At 49.5% G+C, this 22,695-nt stretch overlaps 1 protein-coding gene across 1 annotated transcript; it reads right to left on the reverse strand.

The window, feature by feature from the left end:
- Positions 1–2,650: 2,650 nt before the first annotated feature.
- LOC146756958 (uncharacterized) lies at positions 2,651–15,906 on the reverse strand. The gene is made up of 8 exons (XM_085523282.1): positions 15,771–15,906; positions 15,384–15,416; positions 6,954–6,983; positions 6,707–6,806; positions 5,793–5,845; positions 5,517–5,617; positions 4,066–4,210; positions 2,651–3,371 (listed from the first exon to the last, which is right to left on the reverse strand). Exons 1-8 carry the CDS (start codon positions 15,904–15,906, stop codon positions 2,980–2,982), a joined length of 990 nt encoding a protein of 329 aa, XP_085379408.1. The 3' UTR covers positions 2,651–2,979.
- Positions 15,907–22,695: the final 6,789 nt, after the last annotated feature.

Genomic DNA, 22,695 nt, shown 5'->3' on the forward strand with positions numbered 1-22,695 from the left:
GCTCTGCACACCCCTCAGCCCCCCCCCACCGCACCTTCCTCACCAGCCAAAACCGGATCTGCCAGAGACGTTGAAGAGGTCGAGGACGGGGGATTATTCGGGGCTTCTGCGGCAGCCCTGACTTGTGAGGCTGATGAGCAAACGGAGTACGAAACTCCTGGTAACAGGGAGTCAAGTTCTGACCTTGACTGAGCACTAGGTCCGGATAGAGCTTGTACCACAGCAGCAGCAATCTGCCACTCGGCTTGCATATTCTTCAATGTATTTATTTTGTATTCCTTATTTTTGGAGATAACAAAGTCTCACATATGGTCGACTATTTCTCACCATTCGGCTACAGTGAACATCAGTGCCACCTCCTGAAGGTGTCCATTCATATGAGCCCATTTTACCAGCTCGGATATGCATTTAGGAGATACCTGCTCCTCTCTCTTAGAGAGAATACATTTGAGCAGTTCCTCCACAGCTTCCCACAACATCGTGGATGGCAGAGAACGGGATGGTACCCCGATGAGAGGTGAGTGCCATCCCCCCCCACCCCCCCAGTTCTTTATTGCCCCCACCTCATTATTTGTGGTTCCTATCCCTTTATTTTGTTCTCTCCCCTATATTTGTGCCCTCACTCTGTGTTTATTTTGCTCACCCCCTCTCCGCCCCCGCAATGTTTTCAAACCAGCTTCGTCTGCACCAGCAAGCACCTGCGGGACCCTGAAGCTGGTGGGGGACGTGGGGACCCCCCTGAGAGGGGAGAGCACGACAGCCGCTTGGACTGGGAGCAGGAGCCGGAGCCTGAGGAGCGGGGGAGGCGAGAGCAGGATGAGCAGAGAGGCAGGGGGCGTGGACAAAGCTGTGGGTGAGTCAGTGATGTATGGGTGCATCTGTTGTGGGGTGGTGCTGAATGGGGTGGAAGCTGTGCTGACCTCACCCCCCCACAGCTGTGCCTTTGTCAACTACAAGAAGATGGAATCAGCTGACCAGGCTCTGGGGATCCCTGGGTGAGCTGGGGGGCACTGGGGGGGCACAGGGACGGTGTGGGGGTGCCAGCAGTGCTGAGTCCCTGCCCCCATCCTGTGCCCCAACAGCCGTAAAGAACAGTGCCAAGGGCTCACACCGCGACAAGCGGGCGCAGGTGGTGTACAATGAGGACCTCTTCGGGGGGCAATAAAGGTTTAGTGCACACAGCAATTGTGTGGCAGGGTGACAATGGGACAGTGTGAGAACATGGATGGGGGAACTGTGGGACACGGGGAGCTGCAATGGGGGAGGCTGAGTGGTGACCAGCTGCACACACACCTGTAACTGAACTGCCAGCCTCACCTGGCTGTGGTGCTGAGCATGCTGGGCTGCCTGGCCCTGCTCTCAGCAGCACTGTGTCCTCCCTCCCAGCCCCCACAATTCCACTGATACAGTTATGTCTGTTAGAGAGATTCACACTGCATGGAATGTGCCACGGCCAATAGCAACTGAAGGGTTCAGAGCCAAATAAGTGAGAGGAGGCAGTGCTGGAGCTCATCTCTTCCATGGAGCTCATAACAGCAGCACAGCAGTAACCCTGGTGGCAGCAGCACCAGGATGTTGCTGGAGCAGCACTCCTGGCTCCCCTCCTGCTCCCTCCATGAGCTGCAGGCAGACGTACAGCACTGCTGTCCTGTGCAAGGTTTATTTAAAAACACAGCTGAGGGCCGCTGGCACAAACAGAGAAGCCTGACTACGTTCATACAATATCTTAAATAGAAGGCAAATACAAAAGGAAAGGATAAAATATTTACAGTAACAATGGCAGACACGACATGGGCACAGTCCCACCCAGAGGCAGCAGAAAACCACTCAATACCCTGCTGAAGCTCAGAGTCACCACGGCGTCCTCCAGCAGGGCCAGGGCTGCACTGTGCCCACAGCAGGGCTGGGATGGCTGCACTCTGAACTGAGACAAGTGAAGCGCACACGTGTTGGCTTCCAGAAATCATCAGCACAGCATCAACCTCTGCCAGCAAACAGCACTGGAAATCCAGCAAAAGGGAAAGGAGGGATTAACGCAGCAGTGGCATGCAGCTCCCGCTTCTCACACTGCTGCTGCATCACTGCTGATAACTGGAAAGCAGGGAGCACCCCCCCGCCTTGGTGGCACATTTGGTCCAAAACACCAGAATAATTCTGCTCCCTCCCACCCCCACATCGTCATTAAGTTACCTTAAAGGATTCAAGTCAAAAACAAAGGCATACACCAAAAAAACTCAAGAGCTGGCAGAACTCCAAGCTAGACATAGGGGCTACCCAAGAAATGGGAGCACTGAAGAAGCTTCCAGCTGCACCCAATGCTGAGCATGGCCAAGGGAGGAGGAAGGAAGGAGCTTGAGGTTGAAGCCTTCAGAGCGTCACTGGATCAGGAGATCAATTGCCAGGCACTGCAGCACACAGATGGACGTCCTTCTGGGGTGTCACAGAACTGCTTTGTCCTCTTGCTGCTGAAAGGAGCCAACCAGGAGCAGGGAATGGATGCACAGGACCTCAACTCTGACCAGCAGGAAAACTGAGGACAGTGGAATGCAGTCTGCCAATCTTTTACCAGTTCAGCTGTGCTATAAGACTCATTGTGAAGCCTTTTAAAATATTTATTTATATATATATATATGCTATAAGACTACTCAGATATACTGTCAATCATCTCAGAAAGTTCACGATGGAGTTCATCCACATCCTTCTCCAGCTCCAAGCCAATTTCTCCTTCCATTTCCTCTAAGAGTTCCGAGATGAACTTTTCAGTGTCATCTTCTACAGCCTTGGTGAGCAGGCTGACCTCCGGCAGTGCTGGAGCAGCAGTCTGGAAAGAAGGAAGACAAAGTCAATGATTGCTCAGGAGATCCATCCTCTGCAGCGCTTCTCCTTCAGCACTGCTGAGCCTTAACCCAACACGCGGGCTAAGGGGCTCCTGAAGGACGTTAACAACCATATGAAGGCTTCAGAGCACCTCAGGTCTTTTTAACAATGCAGCAATAATGGACAAATTCCTTCACACCACAAAGGAATCACAGGGCTGTAGAGCATTGTGCGCACACTGCCATTCATCCAGCATCCAGCACACAGCGATTGCTTTGAAAGGAAACCTGCAGAACATTTCAGTTCTCCACACTTTCTGCAGCAGTTGTATCTCTGTATCAGCCTGACCAGGACAGCACTGACACTTCCTCCCCTCCTTACCAAAGCTGCTATTTTAGCCTTTTTAGCTGGAGGCTCCTCTTCTTCAGTGCTTCTCCGAGGATTCACAGCTGCCACAGCAGAAGGAGAGATCTCAGCAGCCTTCCGCTTCCTTGCTCGCTTCGTGGGGGTGCTGGCTTTCCCATCCGAGGGCTTCACACACACCTTGCCCTTGGCTACAGGAAGAAGAGAGAGCTTGTACAATTGTGCCTTGAGAGGAGTCCAGGTTGTCCTGTCATTCCCACAGCTCTTCTCCACAGTTAAATACATCTGGCCAGCAAAATTACATTGCTCTTTCCACAAATCTCAGCAGTATCTTCCACAGTCAGTGCTGCATACCAACAGTCCCACCAAAGGAACAAAGAAACTGCACAGCTACACCATATTATAACCCAGACAAGGGAAACAGCCATACAGCAGGAGAAAGCAATACATGGTCCCTCTAGAGAAAGGAAAAAGCAGGAGCTACAGACAAGAGTGTGCAACCAGACGCTGTGCAAGCCACAACAGACCCACAAAATACATCCAGGGGTTTATCACACAGGTAAGTCTGCAGCTCAGTGCCACTGTCTGTCCCTCGTTCTCAAGCTGAAGTCTGGCTGGAAGGAACACAAGTGAACTAAGAAAATAAGCATTTCCCTTTCTAGCACTAAGCAAAGGCATGCACCCACCATGAGCACTCAGGTCCCTTTACTTCCGAGGACCACCTCACACTCAACACTCATTCATAGTTCTCTGCTCCTGAGGTTGGGCTGATGGTTTCCCTGGCAATGCTGTTGCCCACCGTGCTGAGATTTCACTTAGGCCTTTGCAAGCTGATAAGCTGAACATGAAGGGTGGATTCAGGACTGCTAAGCTCTGCACTTTTACCTTTGACTGTTTCTTCAGCAGCAGCCGGCACAGCAGCCACTTCCTTCTTCAGCTTCTCCGGTTGTCTCAGCTGTAGCTTCTCCTTTATTGTCCCCTCAAGGCTCTTTGCTTGAGCTCTAGAATTTGGTGTACTCTGATCCGAGGGCTAAAAAGAAATAAAGTAAGTGCAAAATAAGAACAAACACCAGGGGGAGTGTATGAAGGAAATCAGATTAGAGATGTTTCAAAAACGGGTTACTGCCTCTCTGCCAGATATAATCAGATCAATTCTGAGTTTGAGGAGTGCAAAGCTGTCTGGGAAAGCCATTGAAAGTATCAGGATTGTGAAACATGGCTGCAGCTCTTCACCAAAGGCAGGAAGGCAGGAATGCACTCATGATGGTGGCACATGGTGAGCAGTGAGACACAAGAACATGTGAAGAAATTGTGTCAGTGTGTCCATCTTCAGAAGGGACTCACCTCTGCGGGTGCAGAGACAGCTTTGGGAGCAGCCCTGTTCCATTCCACAGTCTTTTCCTCTTCTCTTCCAGGTGCTTTGAAACAAAGAAAAAGAAAATCAATTGGTCAACAGCAAGCATAGAAAGAAACCTGAGTGCCAGTGTTTCCTCCATGTGCTTATTACCTCACATTCAATAACAAAACACAGACAGAGGCGGCATCACGCAGTCCATACAGTATCCAAGCTCTTCCCTCCTTCACATGCTGTCTCTTCACAAAGCCTCTCTCACCTCCCCAATGAATAACTCACCCCCCTGACCTTTCTGACAGAGCTTGGCCCCCATGTTAAGGACTCAATCCATGCTTTTCAAATACATTTACATATCAAACTAAGCAATACAAGCCAAAGATGAAGGCAACCTTGGCATCAACACACAGAACATGCCACACCAAAAACATGGCAGAAAGAAAGTACAGGAGAAACTGAACTACAAAACCTCACAGCAAATTAATTTTCCAGAATGAAGCAGGCAGACACCATGGATTCGATGGAAAAACACATGGATGGACATCCTGGCACTTCCTGCCTTTGCATGTTGTAAGAAACAGCCCAGGCAATTCTAAGCAAACTCCATTTGCTTGACAGGGGAAGCACTTCAGCAGAGCAGACAGTGAAGCACCTCGTTACCTGCTGGCTTTGCCATCTGCTGCATCCGCAGGGCTTTCTCCTGCTTGATTTCTTCCAAGGTTTTAATATGCACTTCTTCCAATGGCTTGATTTTACGCGGTGGCTCTTCCAGTTTCACTTTATCAGGCTCAGGTGGAGGGAAAATTCTCTTCTTCTTGCATTTACCCTTAGCTCTCTTCTCAGTAAGAAGCTCTTCTACTTTTTGCTTCTCTTCCTCCAGGTGTTTGTGTTTCCTTTCAGCCAGGGATTCCAAGGTTTTGGTGCGAACTGCAGGAGAAGGCCTCACCCCGGAGCTGGGATCCTCCACCTTACAGCACCCTTCTGCCTGGGGGGCAGCTGGGGTTTCTCCTTGCTGATTCGCTCTCTCAACACGGATCTCTTCCAGAGTTTTGACATGGATCTCCCCTACTGGCTTGGCACCCTTCTCTGCCATCATCAAGAAAGGAGAAGCATAATGATTAAAAGAGAGTCCAGCGAGAGCTTAGGTTTCCAGATTTGACATAACATTACAGAATATGCGTGTTCCCAACAACAACGCACCCAGGAAAGAATAAGCAGAAAGCCTAGAGAATCTGTGCAGCAAACACAGACAACCATTTACCTCTCCTTGGTGCTCTGTCAATCTTGATCTTCTTCTCCAGCCTTTCTGCGAGGCTGCGTTTCAGCGGAAGGCCACTGACAACAGCTACAGAGAGAAAACAACAACATTCCTAAGATAATTCCTTTGGAGAAAGATTTTAGAACAGTTAACCACAAAAAAGTCTATCTCTCATGGAGCACCCAGCCACCAGCAACTGCTACTCCAAAACCAGCAGTGCAAGATAAAGGTTCACTTCTGTGAACGGCTCTATTCCCCAACACAGTGCCAGCTATCTGAGTATTATCAGAAGGATAACAAAGTAGGGCATATGAACTCACCACTTTGTTGTTTGGTTTTATCCTTTTGTTTCTTCAGTTTGATTTCTTCAAGTGTTTTTATTCCAGCATTCAGACTGTCATCTGGGAACACAGAGCAGTGAATGAGACTGAGGGACAGAGGCACACGCTGAGGACCACAGCTCTGCAAACTGCCTCCTGCTCAGAAGCATGCAGAACAAACCCTGTCAGCTCTCCCCACAGCTAAGAGCACCATGGACCTGACGTCTGTCTGATACCCTCCTTTCATCCTTCTTGATATTAAAAGTAGGCTTTATCCCTTACTTTATCCTCTATCAACAATGTGGCTTTAACCAGTGGTTGAAAAGATGCACATACAGGCACTTAAACTCCATGCTGTGGCCTCATCTTGCTCTAATGAAGTAAACAAAGGAGTTTACCTACCTAATCTGAAAGGCACATGAAGATACGAGGTAGGAACAAGATCATGGAAATAGCTGAGTCTATTCAGCAACCCTATGTTCTGTTGTGTTTGTACAACAAATTGCTTTGGAGTTAATTGGCAGCCCACAGTTAATATTCTTAAGTACAAATGGAAGTGATTACAGACAGGTTCCTTATTTTAACAGCTATACTTACCTGGTAAACCCATAGAAGCAGCCTAAGTGAATAGAGTAACTAGTAAAGAACCGGGAAAAGCAACCACACTCACCATCATCACATTTGTCATCATCTGCAGCTTTGATTAAAATGGGAGGATGTGTAGCGCTTGGGACACTCTCTTTGTTTTCCATTTGCATCACTTCCATCAACTGTGGAGAGGGATCGGACTGCACGGAAAGCTTGCTCTGCTGCACTGTTATCTGAGCTGCATTCGGATCGTCACCTGCAGACTCTGGTGGACTTGGCAGCGTAGCTACAGGAACAAAAGGATCAATTTAAAACTTTGATCCTAACCTTACAACCACTGCACAAAGATGGCAGGCAAGGCTGAAAACCCACACAGATAAATGCTGAGTCTCCACTTGCCCATCCAAATGGCTTCTCTGTGAACAAAGAAATCCCCCCCTACACAACATTCATCTCCCTGACACCCAGAAAAAGCTTAATTGCAGGAACACAACCAGCAAGGCAAAGGCCACAGGAGCAGAGAGAAGCTGAGCATGCAAGAAAAAACTGAGTATCAGAAGCGCACAAAGTTCAGCTGTGCACCTATCTATCAGCTCACAAGTGAACGTTATCTGGCGTTCTTTATGACACTATACCCACCTGTAAGTAATAGAGTTAATCTTTCGTACCTAAAAAAGACAAACTCACTTTGGCTTGGTGGAAAGAAAACCCCATTGAGATAACGTCCCTTGGTGTGATGGAAGGCACAGTTGGATTTCTGGCAGCCTCCTGGCTGGTTCTCCCAGTAGCAGGAAATCATGCTGCGAAATTTCTGCAGATGGAAAGGAAGAAAAGCTGATGGTAATGTGGACCTAAGATCTGCAAAGGGAGACTGAGCTCCAGATGGTGCCAGTGAGCAGACTGCCACAAAGCAGCACTCAAACACCACTCTGAAGAGTGCGCAGGCTGGGAGCACCAGGCTCACTGAGCTTTCCTAGCATTCTGTGGGTGAGGACACCAGTTTAGAAGGGGTTAAACTAACACACCTTGCAGAATGCTTGTCTGAATGATGTGGTTCTTTAGCAACTGTTGAGAGAACACTGTTGGTATCTACTACATTAATATTCTGCTATGATATACCATTGCCATTGAGCTCTCTTCCCTCTGCTTCCTCCCAGCCCCCTCTTAACAATAGGAACCATCATCATTTCAAAGCAAATGAACCTAATCTGCAAAAGCACATTCAGCCCACCTAAAGAAATGAGAAGTGGGTTTGGTGATAAACTCTGAGGAGCCAACACTCACACTGATCTCCATGTGCCTGAACCTGCAGACATTCCTGAAGCAGCGGCCCTCCTTCCACAGCCTGCAGGTGGTTTCATTACCCAAAGCAGCTTCACAGTGCCTGAAGGGACAGTTGTCTCCCTGTGACCCAATGGAAACCAAGAGAGGAAAATGAACTAGTGCAACCTGAGAACTGGCCGTGCTTTGAGCTCATTTTTAGCTAGTTGCTCTTTTGCACAATGCAATTAGTTATGAAGTTTGCTGAAGATCAGTAATACTTCTAAGTATTCCACCCCGTCCTCTTGACTTCAGAACTGAAAGAAGGAGAAATGAAGGAAAAAACCCAAGCAGACCTTTTTACAAGTGGAATAGAAGTAGAAATAGCAATCGTCTCCTTTCTTCGACATGCTCGACGAGTGCACAGAAGCAGTTCTGGTCTCGAGGATCTCTGTGCAGCTCTTCCTGTGCTCTCTCAAAGAGCTGGCTCGTGCTTCCTTGGACTGAAAGTCTTCTACTGTCTTGATCAGTGAAATCTTCTTTTGAAAAGGAACCCTAAGCAAAACACCGACAAGCAGAAAAGAATGAGGAATGCCCACCCATCTTCCCAGCTTTCTTCTGTTCATTCAATCAGTCTTTCTGGAGCAGTTGTTTCAAAACATTGCCCTCCTCAACACTGGTCAAACTCTAGTAACATCACCCTGACTCAGCACGGAGCCCCTGGGCTGCACGGCTGCAAGCCCTCCAATGGAGCCCCTCCTTCAACACCACGAGTGACAGCAGTGAGTAACCCCAACACATTTGTCTGACCGCTGCAGGTCTTCAAGCTCACCCACCTGGACAACCTCAGCAAAGACAGCGATTTTCCAAGCCTTGCAGTTCACTTCTCCTGTAGGCTGAACCAACACTGAATCTGTCAATTAAGAATAACGGGGTAGGAAGAATTTTCCTCCTCACTTTGCCAATGTCAAATTCTGTAAGTTGGAATTTCTGGTCTTCAAGGTTTCTTCACCTATGAAGAAAACACTGAAACCTTCCCCTGTCTTTGTTACCTGTACAGCAAAAGCATGCCAGTGCGTATCAATACACAAATCCACACACATATGCCTGTATACTGTAACTCAGCACTGCATGGAGCTGCAGCACGTTCTGCTCAGCCACAACAAGGGTTTGGGTCGGTTCATTTGTTTTTTTTTTCTTTTCTGATGTAAAAATCAAATATTTTGGTATTTTAGGTTTGTTTTGTTGGTTTTTTTTTAAGGTATCAAATGCAGTAAAACCTACAACCAGGCCAGACAGAAGATCAAATTCAAGTGATTCGGAACTCTTTCATTAAAGTGCTGCACTTTTCTGTGCTAAGCATTTCCTACAGTCAGTAAGGAAAGGCTGGAACCTTTTACTCACACAAACACTAGTGAATTTTCCAAATAAAACCCTTTCTTTCAGGGAATTTTCCCAAATCTAAACTAAAGAGAGGAGAAGTCGGGCTCTCAAGTTAGTTGCTGGACTGACTGCATGACAAAGGGAACAAAAACAGCAGTTAAGGACAAAGTTTCCCTCCCTCCTCCAATACTTATAGAAATGCTGCCTTTTTACCTTTAGTACCTTCACAACGGATTGGCAGATTCCTACGTTCCTAAAGACCTCAATGCTGCTCAGCACAGACGCCGGGCACCAACTGTCACTGGACTCTGCACCGTGGAACACGCACACAGCTCAGCACTTCTGTTCACCTCACAATTGGAAGGGTTCTAGAATCGGCAGCATGAAGCGGACTAGAAATACCTCACATCTCTCTGCTCCTTACGAGCCCTTCCATTTTAAAACAAGATAACCCCAGACACATCTGTTAGCACAGCAGCCCAAATGCTAACCAGAACACACAGTGTGTAACGCCGAAAGTACCAGTTTAATGCCATGCCACAAACCCTATTTAATGGTGCAGGTGACCGCCCCTATCAGATACCCGTGACCTCCCTGACTCCAGCCCTGGTGCACGCAGGCACCACCTGCCCAATACCCAACATCTCCCCCCTCTTTATCATCTCCAGCCCCTGTAAAGGTTCCCCCACGTACTCCCTGTTACTCCAAAGGTGATTCGCACATTTAAGGCTATTCCGCAAATGAATCAAACATTAAACATATGCAAAAAACAATTAAGCTGTCATAATAACATACCAATGTGATGCAGCTGTAGTGCCTACAATCCTGAAAGCACACAACAGCAATCTGCCTAACAATTGTGAAATGCTGTATGGCAACACTTAGTCAACTTGTAGAGAACAGTGCATTCAAGTTCAAGATAACAGCACAGTACACAATGGAGTTACAACTTTTCCAAGTTCAGTGTAACACTGTTGTACAGAATCTTCGTGGCATTCAAGTTCTGTCCAGTGTGCATTATAATGTCACACTCCATAACCAGATAAGAAGACAAAAACATATTGGCTGTGCAGAATCGTTCTGAATGTCCACCACTGGGGGACTATCCAGGAACAAGGTCTCCCCCGCTCACGAACTATCAGTCCGGCATGAAGGCTGGATTCCCAGTTCGGACCTTCAGGCACATTGGGAGCAACGCAGTCTCATGTGCCGCTACCAGCAGCCGCTGCCCAGTGCTGACGTCAAATCACTGGCTGCACTGGAGACATTAACCAAGGAGACATAGACCAAAACCGGTGCTGAGATGTTCGGATCCTCACGGTGCGCAGGATGGCTCGTCGTTTGGTGACGGCTTAACCCAACGTGCCGGCAGCCAGCAGGGCCCACTTGGGGTCCCGACACAGACATGTCTCTTGCCCATGACGAGGAGTGGCATAGGGTCTGGGAGCCATGGCCCTGCGTCAGGTCTGATCAGGACCTGACCTATTGGTGTCCATTCGGTCAGCTGATGGTCTCCCATCCAATTCTCTCACGCAGGAGGAGAGCGTGTGGGCACAGCTCAGGCCCCTCCAGCCCTCCCCCCTCTTTAAGCGCACGAAGACGCCCCTTCAAGTCTGATGTGCACACTCCATAATAGCCTGGCAGGTGCTGCTGCCGGGAATGCTGAAGATATGCTTAATGCCCCAAGCTGTGCACCAGCGTCCAAAACATGCATTTCTATATGCTGGGTCATTGTCAGTCTTTAACTCATGAGGTACACCCATGACAGTGATGGCCATGCACAACGCTTTTATGTAATGCATGGCGGTCTGTCCAGATTGTGCCACAGCCCAGAGAAAACCACTGCATGTGTCAGTTGTGACATGCAAGTGACGGAAACACCCAAACTCTGGGAAGTCTGTGACATCCAGCTGCCAAACCTCATTTCGTCTCAAACCTCTGGGGTTCACCCCTGCAGGAAACAGGTTAGCCATAACTCCCGCTCCTCCTTGGCCGATTCAGTTAACTTTCTAAGAGCACCAAGGGTGGGTAGCAGCTTCTGCGCCTCTTCGTCCCCTGCAAAAGCTCACAGAACTCCATGCTGGCTTTCTCTAATGCTGACCAACTCACACAGTGAGAAGCTCCGTCAGCCAGACCTCTCCGCATTATCCACATAATAAGCAGATCGAGGTCTGCTCAATCTGATGTGGAAGTGATTGGCAGATGCTGTGGCCGGAGGGATGAGGTGCCTGCAGGGCGTCCCTTGGAAGAAGGTTTGGTGAGGATGGATCCTCTGAGCCAGCATCGGGCACAGGGTGCTGGGTGCAAATGCCAGTGCTGCCCTCTGTCATCCTGTTGGTTTTAAAAGGAGTACAGCTCCGTTTCCAAACTTTGCCAACCACAGGCTGGCTGGCAGCTTGAAGGAACTGCCATGAAATTGGTCTAATGAAGCGTTCCTGGCAGAGCTTCAGGATGGAGAAAGTGCAGTTTGTACTCAACTGAGCTGAGGTCCAATGAGCTGAGTTTCCTGGCTCAGAGCAGAGGCCGTGAGCATCACGTCTCACAGTCTGTGTCACCTGGGCAGAGCCGTTAGGCAGGGGCTGCCAGTGGGGAGATGCCAAAATTTCCATGAAGATGATTGCTCAGATATGCCTGAGTTCAGATGGAGGGGCCCATTGCCCTACCAGGGAGTGGAAGATGCTTGGGGTTGAGGCAGCTCGTGCTTTCCCATGCCTGTAGGACCTTACAGTGCTGTGCCTTTCCACATACCTACCCCACCTTCTTTCTTTCCCATGCAGGGGGCATCATTAATCCAGTGGGTGGCACCAAGAATGCCCGGACAGCCCCACTGCAGTGCGTCTCAGTGGCAGAAGGACACACCAAGCCTGTGCTCTGCCTGGATGCCACCGATGAACTGCTTTTCACTGCCTAAAAAGGTATATGTTGGACAGAACAGGTGTGGGGGCTGCTAGCTTTTTATGCGCTATTCTCATAGATCTCCCCAGGCTGGCGTGGGGAATTGGGGTGCATGGCAGGGATGGCTCCTTCTGGGCTGCTCCCCTGTCCCTGCCTTCTGATGTCCAGGTGCTGGAGCAGGCTGGCTCCATTGCCCTGGAGTGGAGCTGTGGTTGGTGGGAGGCAGCGCTTGGGAAGGAGTCGGTGCCTCCACGCCACGGAGGAACTCCCCAGCCCAACTCTCTCAGTCACGTTCTTCTTCCTACAGACCAGAGCTATAAGATGTGGAACTTGGTGACGGGTCAGGAAATTGCTTCCCTCAAGGGTCACCCAAATAATGTCGTTTCCATCAAGTACTGCAGCCACACGGGGTTGGTGTTCACCGTGTCCACGTTGTACATCAAAGTGTGGGACATCCGGGACTCAGCGCGCTGCATCCGCACCCTGACGTATGTAGTGGGAAGAGTGGCTGTGGGGGACTGTGGGCAGCTCTGGCTTTGCAGAAGATGGTGTGAGGAACTCCTGGGGTCCCACAGGCTGGAAACAGAGCCCAGCTGTTTTAGGATCAGTGCCTACAGCTGTAGGAAACAGGGAGGCTTAGGGAGATCTTGTAATGGAATCTGTGGGGACCCTCTGCAGCAAAGGCTCTAAGGAAAGGACCTGGAAGTGGTTTTCAGCCCTTCCTGGGGGTGGCCAAGAGCACCAGACAGAAGGGATGGGGATTTTCTTTTTTGCTTCAACTAATATGCCACAGGAAGACAACCACATTAACCCAGCTGTATTTGTTGTTGTTGTTTATCTACAGCATGAAGCATTTCACTTGGAAAGTCTCTGCTGCCACTCATCGTACAACAGACTTAAAGCACAGCACTTGGCACCTAGCAGTGCTGTGAAGGGTTGGAAAGGCAGCGCATCATTGTGCTGAGGGCCAAGAGACGGTTCAGACAACAGAAGCATTTGTCCACATTTCTGACATGAAGGCTGTCGCCTCCCGATCCGGCGACAAATCAAGGCTGCTGTGTGAAAGTACCGTGCCTCCGCACATGGGATCAGACGGGACTCACACACAGTGTGTAACACCGAATGTACCAGTTTAATGCCACGCCACAAACCTACCCAATACCCAACAGGGGGGACCATTCAATGCTGCTCATCAGCCATCAAGCCCGGATGCTGGAGAAGGCAGACCATGTTGTGGTGCTGCAGCATGACACGATGGCTGAGATGGGGACACCCACCGAACTGAGGACCCGCGGTGGATCCTACAGCCAGCAGCTGCAGCACTGAGGACCACAGGGCAGCTGGAGTGGGATGCGATGGGACATGGGGAGCTGTGGCTGTCTCCGCTCCCCGCTGCAAGACGGGAAGAGTGGGATGCTCTGGGATTTGTATGGAATAAAGCGGAGATGTTTTGTAGAGGAGCAGGTTGGGATGTGGGGTGTGGGCAGCTCAGCCTCAGTGCATGGTTGGTTATGGAAGCTGGGTGTCTGCCCTCAGAATGTGGCTGTGGCAGCACTGTGGGTTATGGGGGGGAAGCACAGCTCAGCCCAATACTAGATGAACTTTCCAGTCATGTCTTCATGCCAAAGCGGTGCAGATAGCACAGGGAGTGCAAAGGGGAGGAGGAGAGCAGCAGTGTGAAATGGAGCAATGGGCAAAGAGTGTGGGGTGGGGGGAGGAGGGATGAGGGGAGGTCCCCTCATCCACCCCAGCCCTGAGCACGGCACAGAGCAGAATGCAGGCAGGCTGAGCACAGAACAGCCCAACACTTTATTTCACAAGAAGCAGCACAGGAAAAGCATAACAGCATAGGAAGCAGAGGGAGATGTGAGAGGTAGAGGGGATGGGGCTGTGTTCATCACCGACCCCAAATGCTCGTGTGGCCAGTTGGCCCCTTGCAGGCTGAAGCACAGCACTCAGACGGTTTGGTTACTTCCTGTGTGAAGAAGAAGAGATGGTGTCCCATAGGGCCACGTTCACATCCCAACACTCAGCTCCCTGCAGAGTCCCAGCCCAGCCCTGGTGCAGCACCACAAGGAGCACAAGGAGCACAGGGACCCTTTCCAACCCCCAGCCCCACACCGCAGCTGTGCTCGAGCTGCTGGTTCCACCTTCCTGGCCTGTAAGGTAAGAAGAGCCATTGTCTCAGCCCAGTTTGTAGGAGGGAGGCAAGGTTCTTTGATATACATATACCTGGTGCTGGAGTAAGAAACAACGGTTCAAACATTGGTCCGACCAGTTTATTACAAGACTTTATCAGGGAGATGGGGAAGGGGAGGACGGACGCTATTATGGTGTAGGGTGATGGGGAAGGGAATGCAGTAAAAATATGAAATAGAAGCAAGGAGTCTCTGTAGGAAGCAAGAGGGAGATATTCACCACCATGGATCCATCGAGGTTTGTAGTTCAGTCATTGGTCTTCAGTCGTGGTGGGTCATCAGGCGTTGTTCTGTTAATGGTGACCACGATGACAATTTCCAATGGTAGCACCAACTTATTTATATGTCCAAAGTGGTCAAGTCAGCTCTCTTTGGAGTGACAGCTCGAATCCAAAGTAGTTGAGTCAGCACTCCTTGGAATGGAAGCTTCTGGCTCTGGGATCTTAGCAGAAATTCCTTTGTTCCCATCTTCTGAGCCTTGCCAGCAGATAAGAGGGAGCAGGGATACCCATCCGCATCCTGTTTTTCACAGGGCACGATGGCTTCATTACCCAGATTTCCCACACCAAGCTGGAGCTATTTAGTCCCGGGCCAGATCTTCCGCTCATAAACAGTCCTGAGCACTCTTCTGGAGGCAAACAGCTCTGAAGGAAGGTGCTTTCAAATATTCAAATACCCAAAAAGTGATATTGATTGTCACACGGTAGCACCCATTACTTGCCACTTCAATAAATCATTGAGAGTCTTCTCACAAGAAACACCTCAGGAAGCAAGCTTGGAGCCAGAAAACAAGGAAGGACTCTCACAGCCATGACCCCCAGCCCTGTTCTTGCTGTGGGGCATGGAGCAGCTTTGAGCACCAGGAAGGGGAACCCTGGGAGAAAGCGGGGACCCCAATGCTGCCCTGGCACTGGGCAGAGGTGGGGGACAGCGCTGCCCTCATAACTCACTGAGCGCCGTGTTGTAGCCTTTCTCCTTCTTCCCTGCAGACAGAGAGATGCATCAGCACAGGTTCACATCACAGCCAGGCTGAGGGCTCCTGAGGGAGCCTCAAATCCCCCCACAGCCCCCACTGTCCTCCTACACCCCTCCACTTTTACCTGCATGGCGTCTGTAGATGATGAATCCAACACCAGCCATGATGGCAATGGCCACAACGACGACAACCACCCCCACCACGTTGGGCACCAGGCTGGACTGTGACTGCTCTGGGGGAAGGCAGGGCTGTCAGCAGGGGAAGGGGCAGCCCAGAGCCCCCCAGCCCCACATCCCCTCACTCACCTCATGAGTAGAGGCTGGGCTGGGGCAGGCTGGCGTGCTCCACGCAGCACTGGTACTTGTCCCCGTGCGGGGCATGTACCTCCGACCAGAGCTGTTGTAGAGCATGAAGATTTCGCCATCCACGTACCCTACTTCAAAGAACCAGGGCTGCTTGGGGCCGGATTCCGTCATCCCTATTTCAAAGTACCGCATGGAGTGGAGCTCTGCGGGGTCGGAGCGCGGCGACCCCCCCTTTTTTATTAATTAGCAAGCTACTGCCTATAGAATAACAACACTACTTATATTAATAACATAACCATTATAACTCAATCAAGACCTCGATTGACAATCCTCTAGAAGTGAAAAAAGAGACAAGTCAAACACAGCATAACAACATTACTGTTAAACCTACTAAAAAGAACAAACTCGTTTGCTCTGCAACCTAAGTTTCTGCAACCTGGAAATAAATCCATGAGGGTCCCATTGTGTTCACATGTCACTAGTTAGGAAAAGTCTTCAACTTTCATATACTCTGATATATTGATTTTTAATGGCCACTAACTATTGTGCAACAAATGCTTTTAGGATGCTCATAACCATGCCTTTGAGCTAATAATTGATAATTGAACTTTATGAAGTTGCATGTCAGATAGAACCAGTTTTAGAGGACAAATGTGCTGGAGTATCACTAGGGGCATTATTACTTATTGACCCTTGAGAAACAGCAAACCATGTTGGTGGTGGCTGCGACAGGCGGTGCCAGCAGGGCCTTCCCTGCTTCAAAGTGCACCTTTCCTCTCTCACCCATCACAGATTCTCTCCTGCATTCAGGGTCTGAAGGATTTCTTCCAGTTGTACACCATATCCGCATGGCCAGTGCGTGATACAGAGCCCAAGTGGAACAGCTGCCTGGAAAACAGAATAAACTATCAAATTTAGTTCTATTAGTATGCACTTTTGTCTCAAGTGATGCATGGTCATATTTTTAAAATCCCAATTAGTTGGGTGTAAGAAACGTATCCATTCTACGATACAGGGTCATCCCTTTGCCTGGGATTCCTTTCCAGGTTTTGTCTTTGCAAATTAAGAAAAGCTAATTAATAGGCTAATAACATCATGAGTGAGCAGTACTAACATACTAAAAGAGCTATTCCCATAGATTACAGCACTGATTACATCAAATCCTTTCTTTAACACACATTTGATCTATGGATAATGCCTAAAATTCTAATTCTTGAGACTGCATTGGTAACACAGAAAATCATACACTATGTCAAACCATTACTAATATTATTTATAACACCGCAAGTTACAAAGCAATTCCACTAGGAAAGAAACACACAAACACAGTTACTATAAAGGCTGGATGCTATTTTCTGCCTTGAGATGAGACCAACAACGTATTCTGGTGGTGTTAGTAACAACCGCACAAGATCAGAAGTGTCTAGTGTCATATGAGTATCCTCAGTGAAAATCCATTGAATGATTTGCTTAGAAGCTTCAGATCTATCCCATAGTCAGTCGCAGTCTTACCAGCCTGCTGTAACAATTTCCAATGATGCACTTCCCACCGAGCAGCTCCCTGCTGATCGTCTATCAGCGGGCAAGCGAGCTGAAACACAGCTTGACACGGTCCCTCCAATATCATGTCTCTAATGACTCCAGACCAACGCAAAGGTGGAGGATCGCTACGTGTGGGGGGGAATCGCATAGACAGGGGCTGTAAAGACATCGGTGAAACGCTCGAAGAGACTGATGCCTCCTTCGTACGCAGTTCTAAGTCCTGCAGCTCCTCAGTTAATGTTTTATTATGTTCCTCCAACGCTTTCTCATTCCCACCATTATCCGAGTCGCTTTCACTCTCAGGAGCTTCTTGCTGCTCTGCACACCCCTCAGCCCCCCCCCACCGCACCTTCCTCACCAGCCAAAACCGGATCTGCCAGAGACGTTGAAGAGGTCGAGGACGGGGGATTATTCGGGGCTTCTGCGGCAGCCCTGACTTGTGAGGCTGTTGAGCAAACGGAGTACGAAACTCCTGGTAACAGGGAGTCAAGTTCTGACCTTGACTGAGCACTAGGTCCGGATAGAGCTTGTACCACAGCAGCAGCGAACTGCCGCTCGGCTTGCATATTCTTCAATGTATTTATTTTGTATTCCTTATTTTTGGAGATAACAAATTCCCACAGATGGTTGACTATTTCTCGCCATTCAGCTACAGTGAACATCAGTGCCACCTCCTGAAGGTGTCCATTCATATGAGCCCATTTTACCAGCTCGGATATGCATTTAGGAGATACCTGCTCCCCTCTCTTAGAGAGAATACATTTCCTCCACAGCTTCCCACAACATCGTGGATGGAAGAGAACAGGATGGTACCCCGATGAGAGGTGAGTGCCACCCCCCTCCCCAGTTCTTTATTGCCCCCACCTCATTATTTGTGGTTCCTATCCCTTTATTTTGTTCTCTCCCCCATATTTGTGCCCTCACTCTGTGTTTATTTTGCTCACCCCCCCTCCGCCCCCGCAATTTTTTCAAACCAGCTTCGTCTGCACCAGCAAGCACCTGCGGGACCCTGAAGCTGGTGGGGGACGTGGGGACCCCCCTGAGAGGGGAGAACGCGACAGCCGCTTGGACTGGGAGCAGGAGCCGGAGCCTGAGGAGCGGGGGAGGCGAGAGCAGGATGGGCAGAGGGGCAGGGGGCGTGGGCAAAGCTGTGGGTGAGTCAGTGATGTATGGGTGCATCTGTTGTGGGGTGGTGCTGAATGGGGTGGAAGCTGTGCTGACTTCACCCCCCCACAGCTGTGCCTTTCTCACCTACAAGAAGATGGAATCAGCTGACCAGGCTCTGGGGATCCCTGGGTGAGCTGGGGGGCACTGGGGGGGCACAGGGACGGTGTGGGGGTGCCAGCAGTGCTGAGTCCCTGCCCCCATCCTGTGCCCCAACAGCCGTAAAGAACAGTGCCAAGGGCTCACACCGCAACAAGCGGGCGCAGGTGGTGTACAATGAGGACCTCTTCGGGGGGCAATAAAGGTTTAGTGCACACAGCAGTGGTGTGGCAGGGTGACAATGGGACAGCGGGAGAACGGGGATGGGGGAACTGTGGGACACGGGGAGCTGCAATGGGGGAGGCTGAGTGGTGACCAGCTGCACACACACCTGTAACTGAACTGCCAGCCTCACCTGGCTGTGGTGCTGAGCATGCTGGGCTGCCTGGCCCTGCTCTCAGCAACACTGTGTCCTCCCTCCCAGCCCCCACAATTCCACTGATACAGTTATGTCTGTTAGAGAGATTCACACTGCATGGAATGTGCCACGGCCAATAGCAACTGAAGGCTTCAGAGCCAAATAAGTGTGAGGAGGCCGTGCTGGAGCTCATCTCTTCCATGGAGCTCATAACAGCAGCACAGCAGTAACCCTGGTGGCAGCAGCACCAGGATGTTGCTGGAGCAGCACTCCTGGCTCCCCTCCTGCTCCCTCCAAGAGCTGCAGGCAGACGTACAGCACTGCTGTCCTGTGCCACGTTTATTTAAAAACACAGCTGAGAGCTGCCGGCATAAACAGAGGAGCCTGACTACGTTCATACAATATCTTAAATAGAAGGCAAATACAAAAGGAAAGGATAAAATATTTACAGTAACAATGGCAGACACGACATGGGCACAGTCCCACCCAGAGGCAGCAGAAAACCACTCAATACCCTGCTGAAGCACAGAGTCACCATGGCGTCCTCCAGCAGGGCCAGGGCTGCACTGTGCCCACAGCAGGGCTGGGATGGCTGCACTCTGAACTGAGACAAGCGAAGCGCACACGTGTTGGCTTCCAGAAATCATCAGCCCAGCATCAAGCTCTGCCAGCAAACAGCACTGGAAGTCCAGAAAAAAAGAAAGGAGGGAATAACGCAGCAGTGGCATGCAGCTCCCGCTTCTCACACTGCTGCTGCATCACTGCTGATAACTGGAAGGCAGGGAGCACCCCCCCGCCTTGGTGGCACATTTGGTCCAAAACACCAGAATAATTCTGCTCCCTCCCACCCCCACATTGTCATTAAGTTGCCTTAAAGGATTCGAGTCATAAACAAAAGCATACACCAAAAAAACTCAAGAGCTGGCAGAACTCCAGGCTAGACATGGGGACTGCCCGAGAAATGGGAGCACCGAAGAAGCTTCCAGCTGCACCCAACGCTGAGCATGGCCAAGGGAGGAAGAAGGAAGGAGCTTGAGATTGAAGCCTTCAAAGCGTCACTGAATCAGAAGATCAATTGCCAGGCACTGCAGCACACAGATGGACGTCCTTCTGGGCTGTCACAGAACTGCTTTGTCATCTTGCTGCTGAAAGGAGCCAACCTAGATCAGGGAATGGCTGCACAGGGCCTCAACTCTGACCAGCAGGAAAACTCAGGACAATGGAATGTAGTCTGCCAATCTTTTACCAGTTCAGCTGTGCTTTATGACTCATTATTGTGAAGCCTCCTTTAGTAAAGTATCACCCTGGGGTATCCAACCAAAAAGAAAAGGTTTTTATTAAATTAAAGGTTTTTTTTTGTTGTTGTTGTTTTGTTGGTTTTTTTTGGTTTTATGTTTGTTTGTGGTTTTTGTTTTCTTTTTTTCTTTAACATACTACAATAACTACTACGCAGTTCAACAGTCAGTCATCTCAGAAAGTTCACGAAGGAAATCATCCTCATCCTTCTCCAGGTCCAAGTCAATTTCTGCTTCCATTTCCCCTCCTGAGATTTCCGAGATGAACTTTTCAGTGTCATCTTCTACAGCCTTGGTGAGCAGGCTGACCTCCGGCAGGGCTGGAGCAGCAGTCTGGGAAGAAGGAAGACAAAGTCAATGATTGCTCAGGAGATCCTTCCTCTGCAGCGCTTCTCCTTCAGCACTGCTGATCCTGAACCCAACACGGGGGCTAAGGGGCTCCTGAAGGATGTTAACAACCACGTGAAGGATGCAGAGCACCTCAGGTCTTTTTAACAATGCAGCATTAATGGACAAATTCCTTCACACCACAAAGGAATCACAGGGCTACAGAGCATTGTGCGCACACTGCCATTCATCCAGCATCCTGCACAAAGCGACTGCTTTGAAAGGAAACCTGCAGAACATTTCAGTTCTCCACACTTTCTGCAGCAGTTGTATCTCAGTATCAGCCTGACCAGGACAGCACTGACACTTCTTCCCCTCCTTACCAAAGCTGCTTTTTTAGCTGGAGGCTCCTCTTCTTCAGTGCTCGTTTAAATCAGTACAGTGCTAGAGCTGTTACATACCACATTCTATTTGAGCAACAGAAAGTCATTCCTGTTCCCCTACACAACATCCACCCACAGTCTGATTTCATTGAACACGAAGCCATCGTGACCTTTTTGTATCCAGTGCTCCCACGTTAACCTCACAAGTTGTACCTGGTGCCAGCAGGGTTACTGCCTCACTGCCAGATACAATCAGATCAATTCTGAGTTTGAGGAGTGCAAAGCTGTCTGGGAAAGCCATTGAAAGTACCAGGATTGTGAAACATGGCTGCAGCTCTTCACCAAAGGCAGGAAGGTAGGAATGCACTCATGATGGTGGCACATGGTGAGCAGTGAGACACAAGAACATGTGAAGAAATTGTGTCACTGTGTCCATCTACAGAAGGGACTCACCTCTGCGGGTGCAGAGACAGCTTTGGGAGCAGCCCTGCTCCATTCCACAGTCTTTTCCTCTTCTCTTCCAGGTGCTTTAAAACAAGGAAAAAGAAAATCACTTGGTCAACAGCAAGCATAGAAAGAAACCTGAGTGCCAGTGTTTCCTCCATGTGCTTATTTCCTCACATTCAATAACAAAGAACACGAGAGAGGCGACATCTCGCAGTCCATACAGTATCCAAGCTCTTCCCTCCTTCACATGCTGTCTCTTCACAAAGCCTCTCTCACCTCCCCAATGAATAACTCACCCCCCTGACCTTTCTGACAGAGGTTGGCCCCCATGTTAAAAACTCAATCCATGCTTTACAAACTCATTTACATATTAAAACAAGCAACACGCCAAAGATGAAGATAACCTTGGCGTCAACACACAGAACATGCCACACCAAAAACATGGCAGAAAGAAAGTACAGGAGAAACTGAATTACAAAACCTCACAGCGAATGAATTCTCCAGAATGAAGCAGGCAGACACCACGGATTCAATGGAAAAACACATGGATGGACATCCTGGCACTTCCTGCCTTTGCATTTGGTAAGAAACAGCCCAGGCAATTCTAAGCAAACTCCATTTGCTTGACAGGGGAAGCACTTCAGCAGAGCAGACAGTGAAACACCTCGTTACCTGCTGGCTTTGCGATCTGCTGCATCCGCAGGGCTTTCTCCTGCTTGATTTCTTCCAAGCTTTTAATATGCATTTCTTCCAATCGCTTGATTTTACGCGGTGGCTCTTCCAGTTTCACGTTACCAGGCTCAGGTGGAGGGAAAATTCTCTTCTTCTTGCGCTTATCCTTAGATCTCTTCTCAGTAAGAACCTCTTCTACTTTTTGCTTCTCTTCTTCCAGTCGTCTCTTCTTCCAGATCTCCCCTGCTGGCTTGGCACCCTTCTCTGTCATCATCAAGAAAGGAGAAGCATAAGGATTACAAGAAATTCCAACGAGAGCTCAAGTTTCCAGATTAGTCATAATATTACAGAATATACGTGTTCCCAACAACAACGCTCCTGAGAAAGAATAAGCAGAAAGCCTAGAGAATCTGTGCAGCAAACACCGATGACCATTTACCTCTCCTTGGTGCTCTGTCAACCTCGATCTTCTTCCCCAGCCTTTCTACGAGGCTGCGCTTCAGCGGAAGGCCACTGACATCAGCTACAGAGAGAAAACAACAACATTCCTAAGATAATTCCTTTGGAGAAAGATTTTTACAAGTCAACCACAAACTTTGGTTTCTCCAAGTGTATGTTCTCAAATTCACCTTTCAGCTGCTACACTTGTGTGCCACTTGGAGTCATCACAGACCCACGACACACTTTCCTCCCT

The sequence above is a fragment of the Coturnix japonica genome, chromosome 24 (assembly GCF_054131305.1).
Source record: "Coturnix japonica strain WE chromosome 24, WE-NBRP24, whole genome shotgun sequence".
NCBI classification, from domain to species: domain Eukaryota; kingdom Metazoa; phylum Chordata; class Aves; order Galliformes; family Phasianidae; genus Coturnix; species Coturnix japonica.

Bases quoted from the DNA above. Each gene is read 5' to 3' on its own strand.
- LOC146756958 (XM_085523282.1), bottom strand. From the start codon at position 15,906: ATGCGGTACTTTGAAATAGGGATGACGGAATCCGGCCCCAAGCAGCCC. The intron at 5,618-5,792 runs GTAAATGGTTGT...TGATGATGGCAG, and splicing joins TGACAGAGCACCAAGGAGAG to AGAAGGGTGCCAAGCCAGTA. The intron at 3,372-4,065 runs GTAAAAGTGCAG...TTCTTCCTGTAG, and splicing joins TGCTGAAGAAACAGTCAAAG to CCAAGGGCAAGGTGTGTGTG.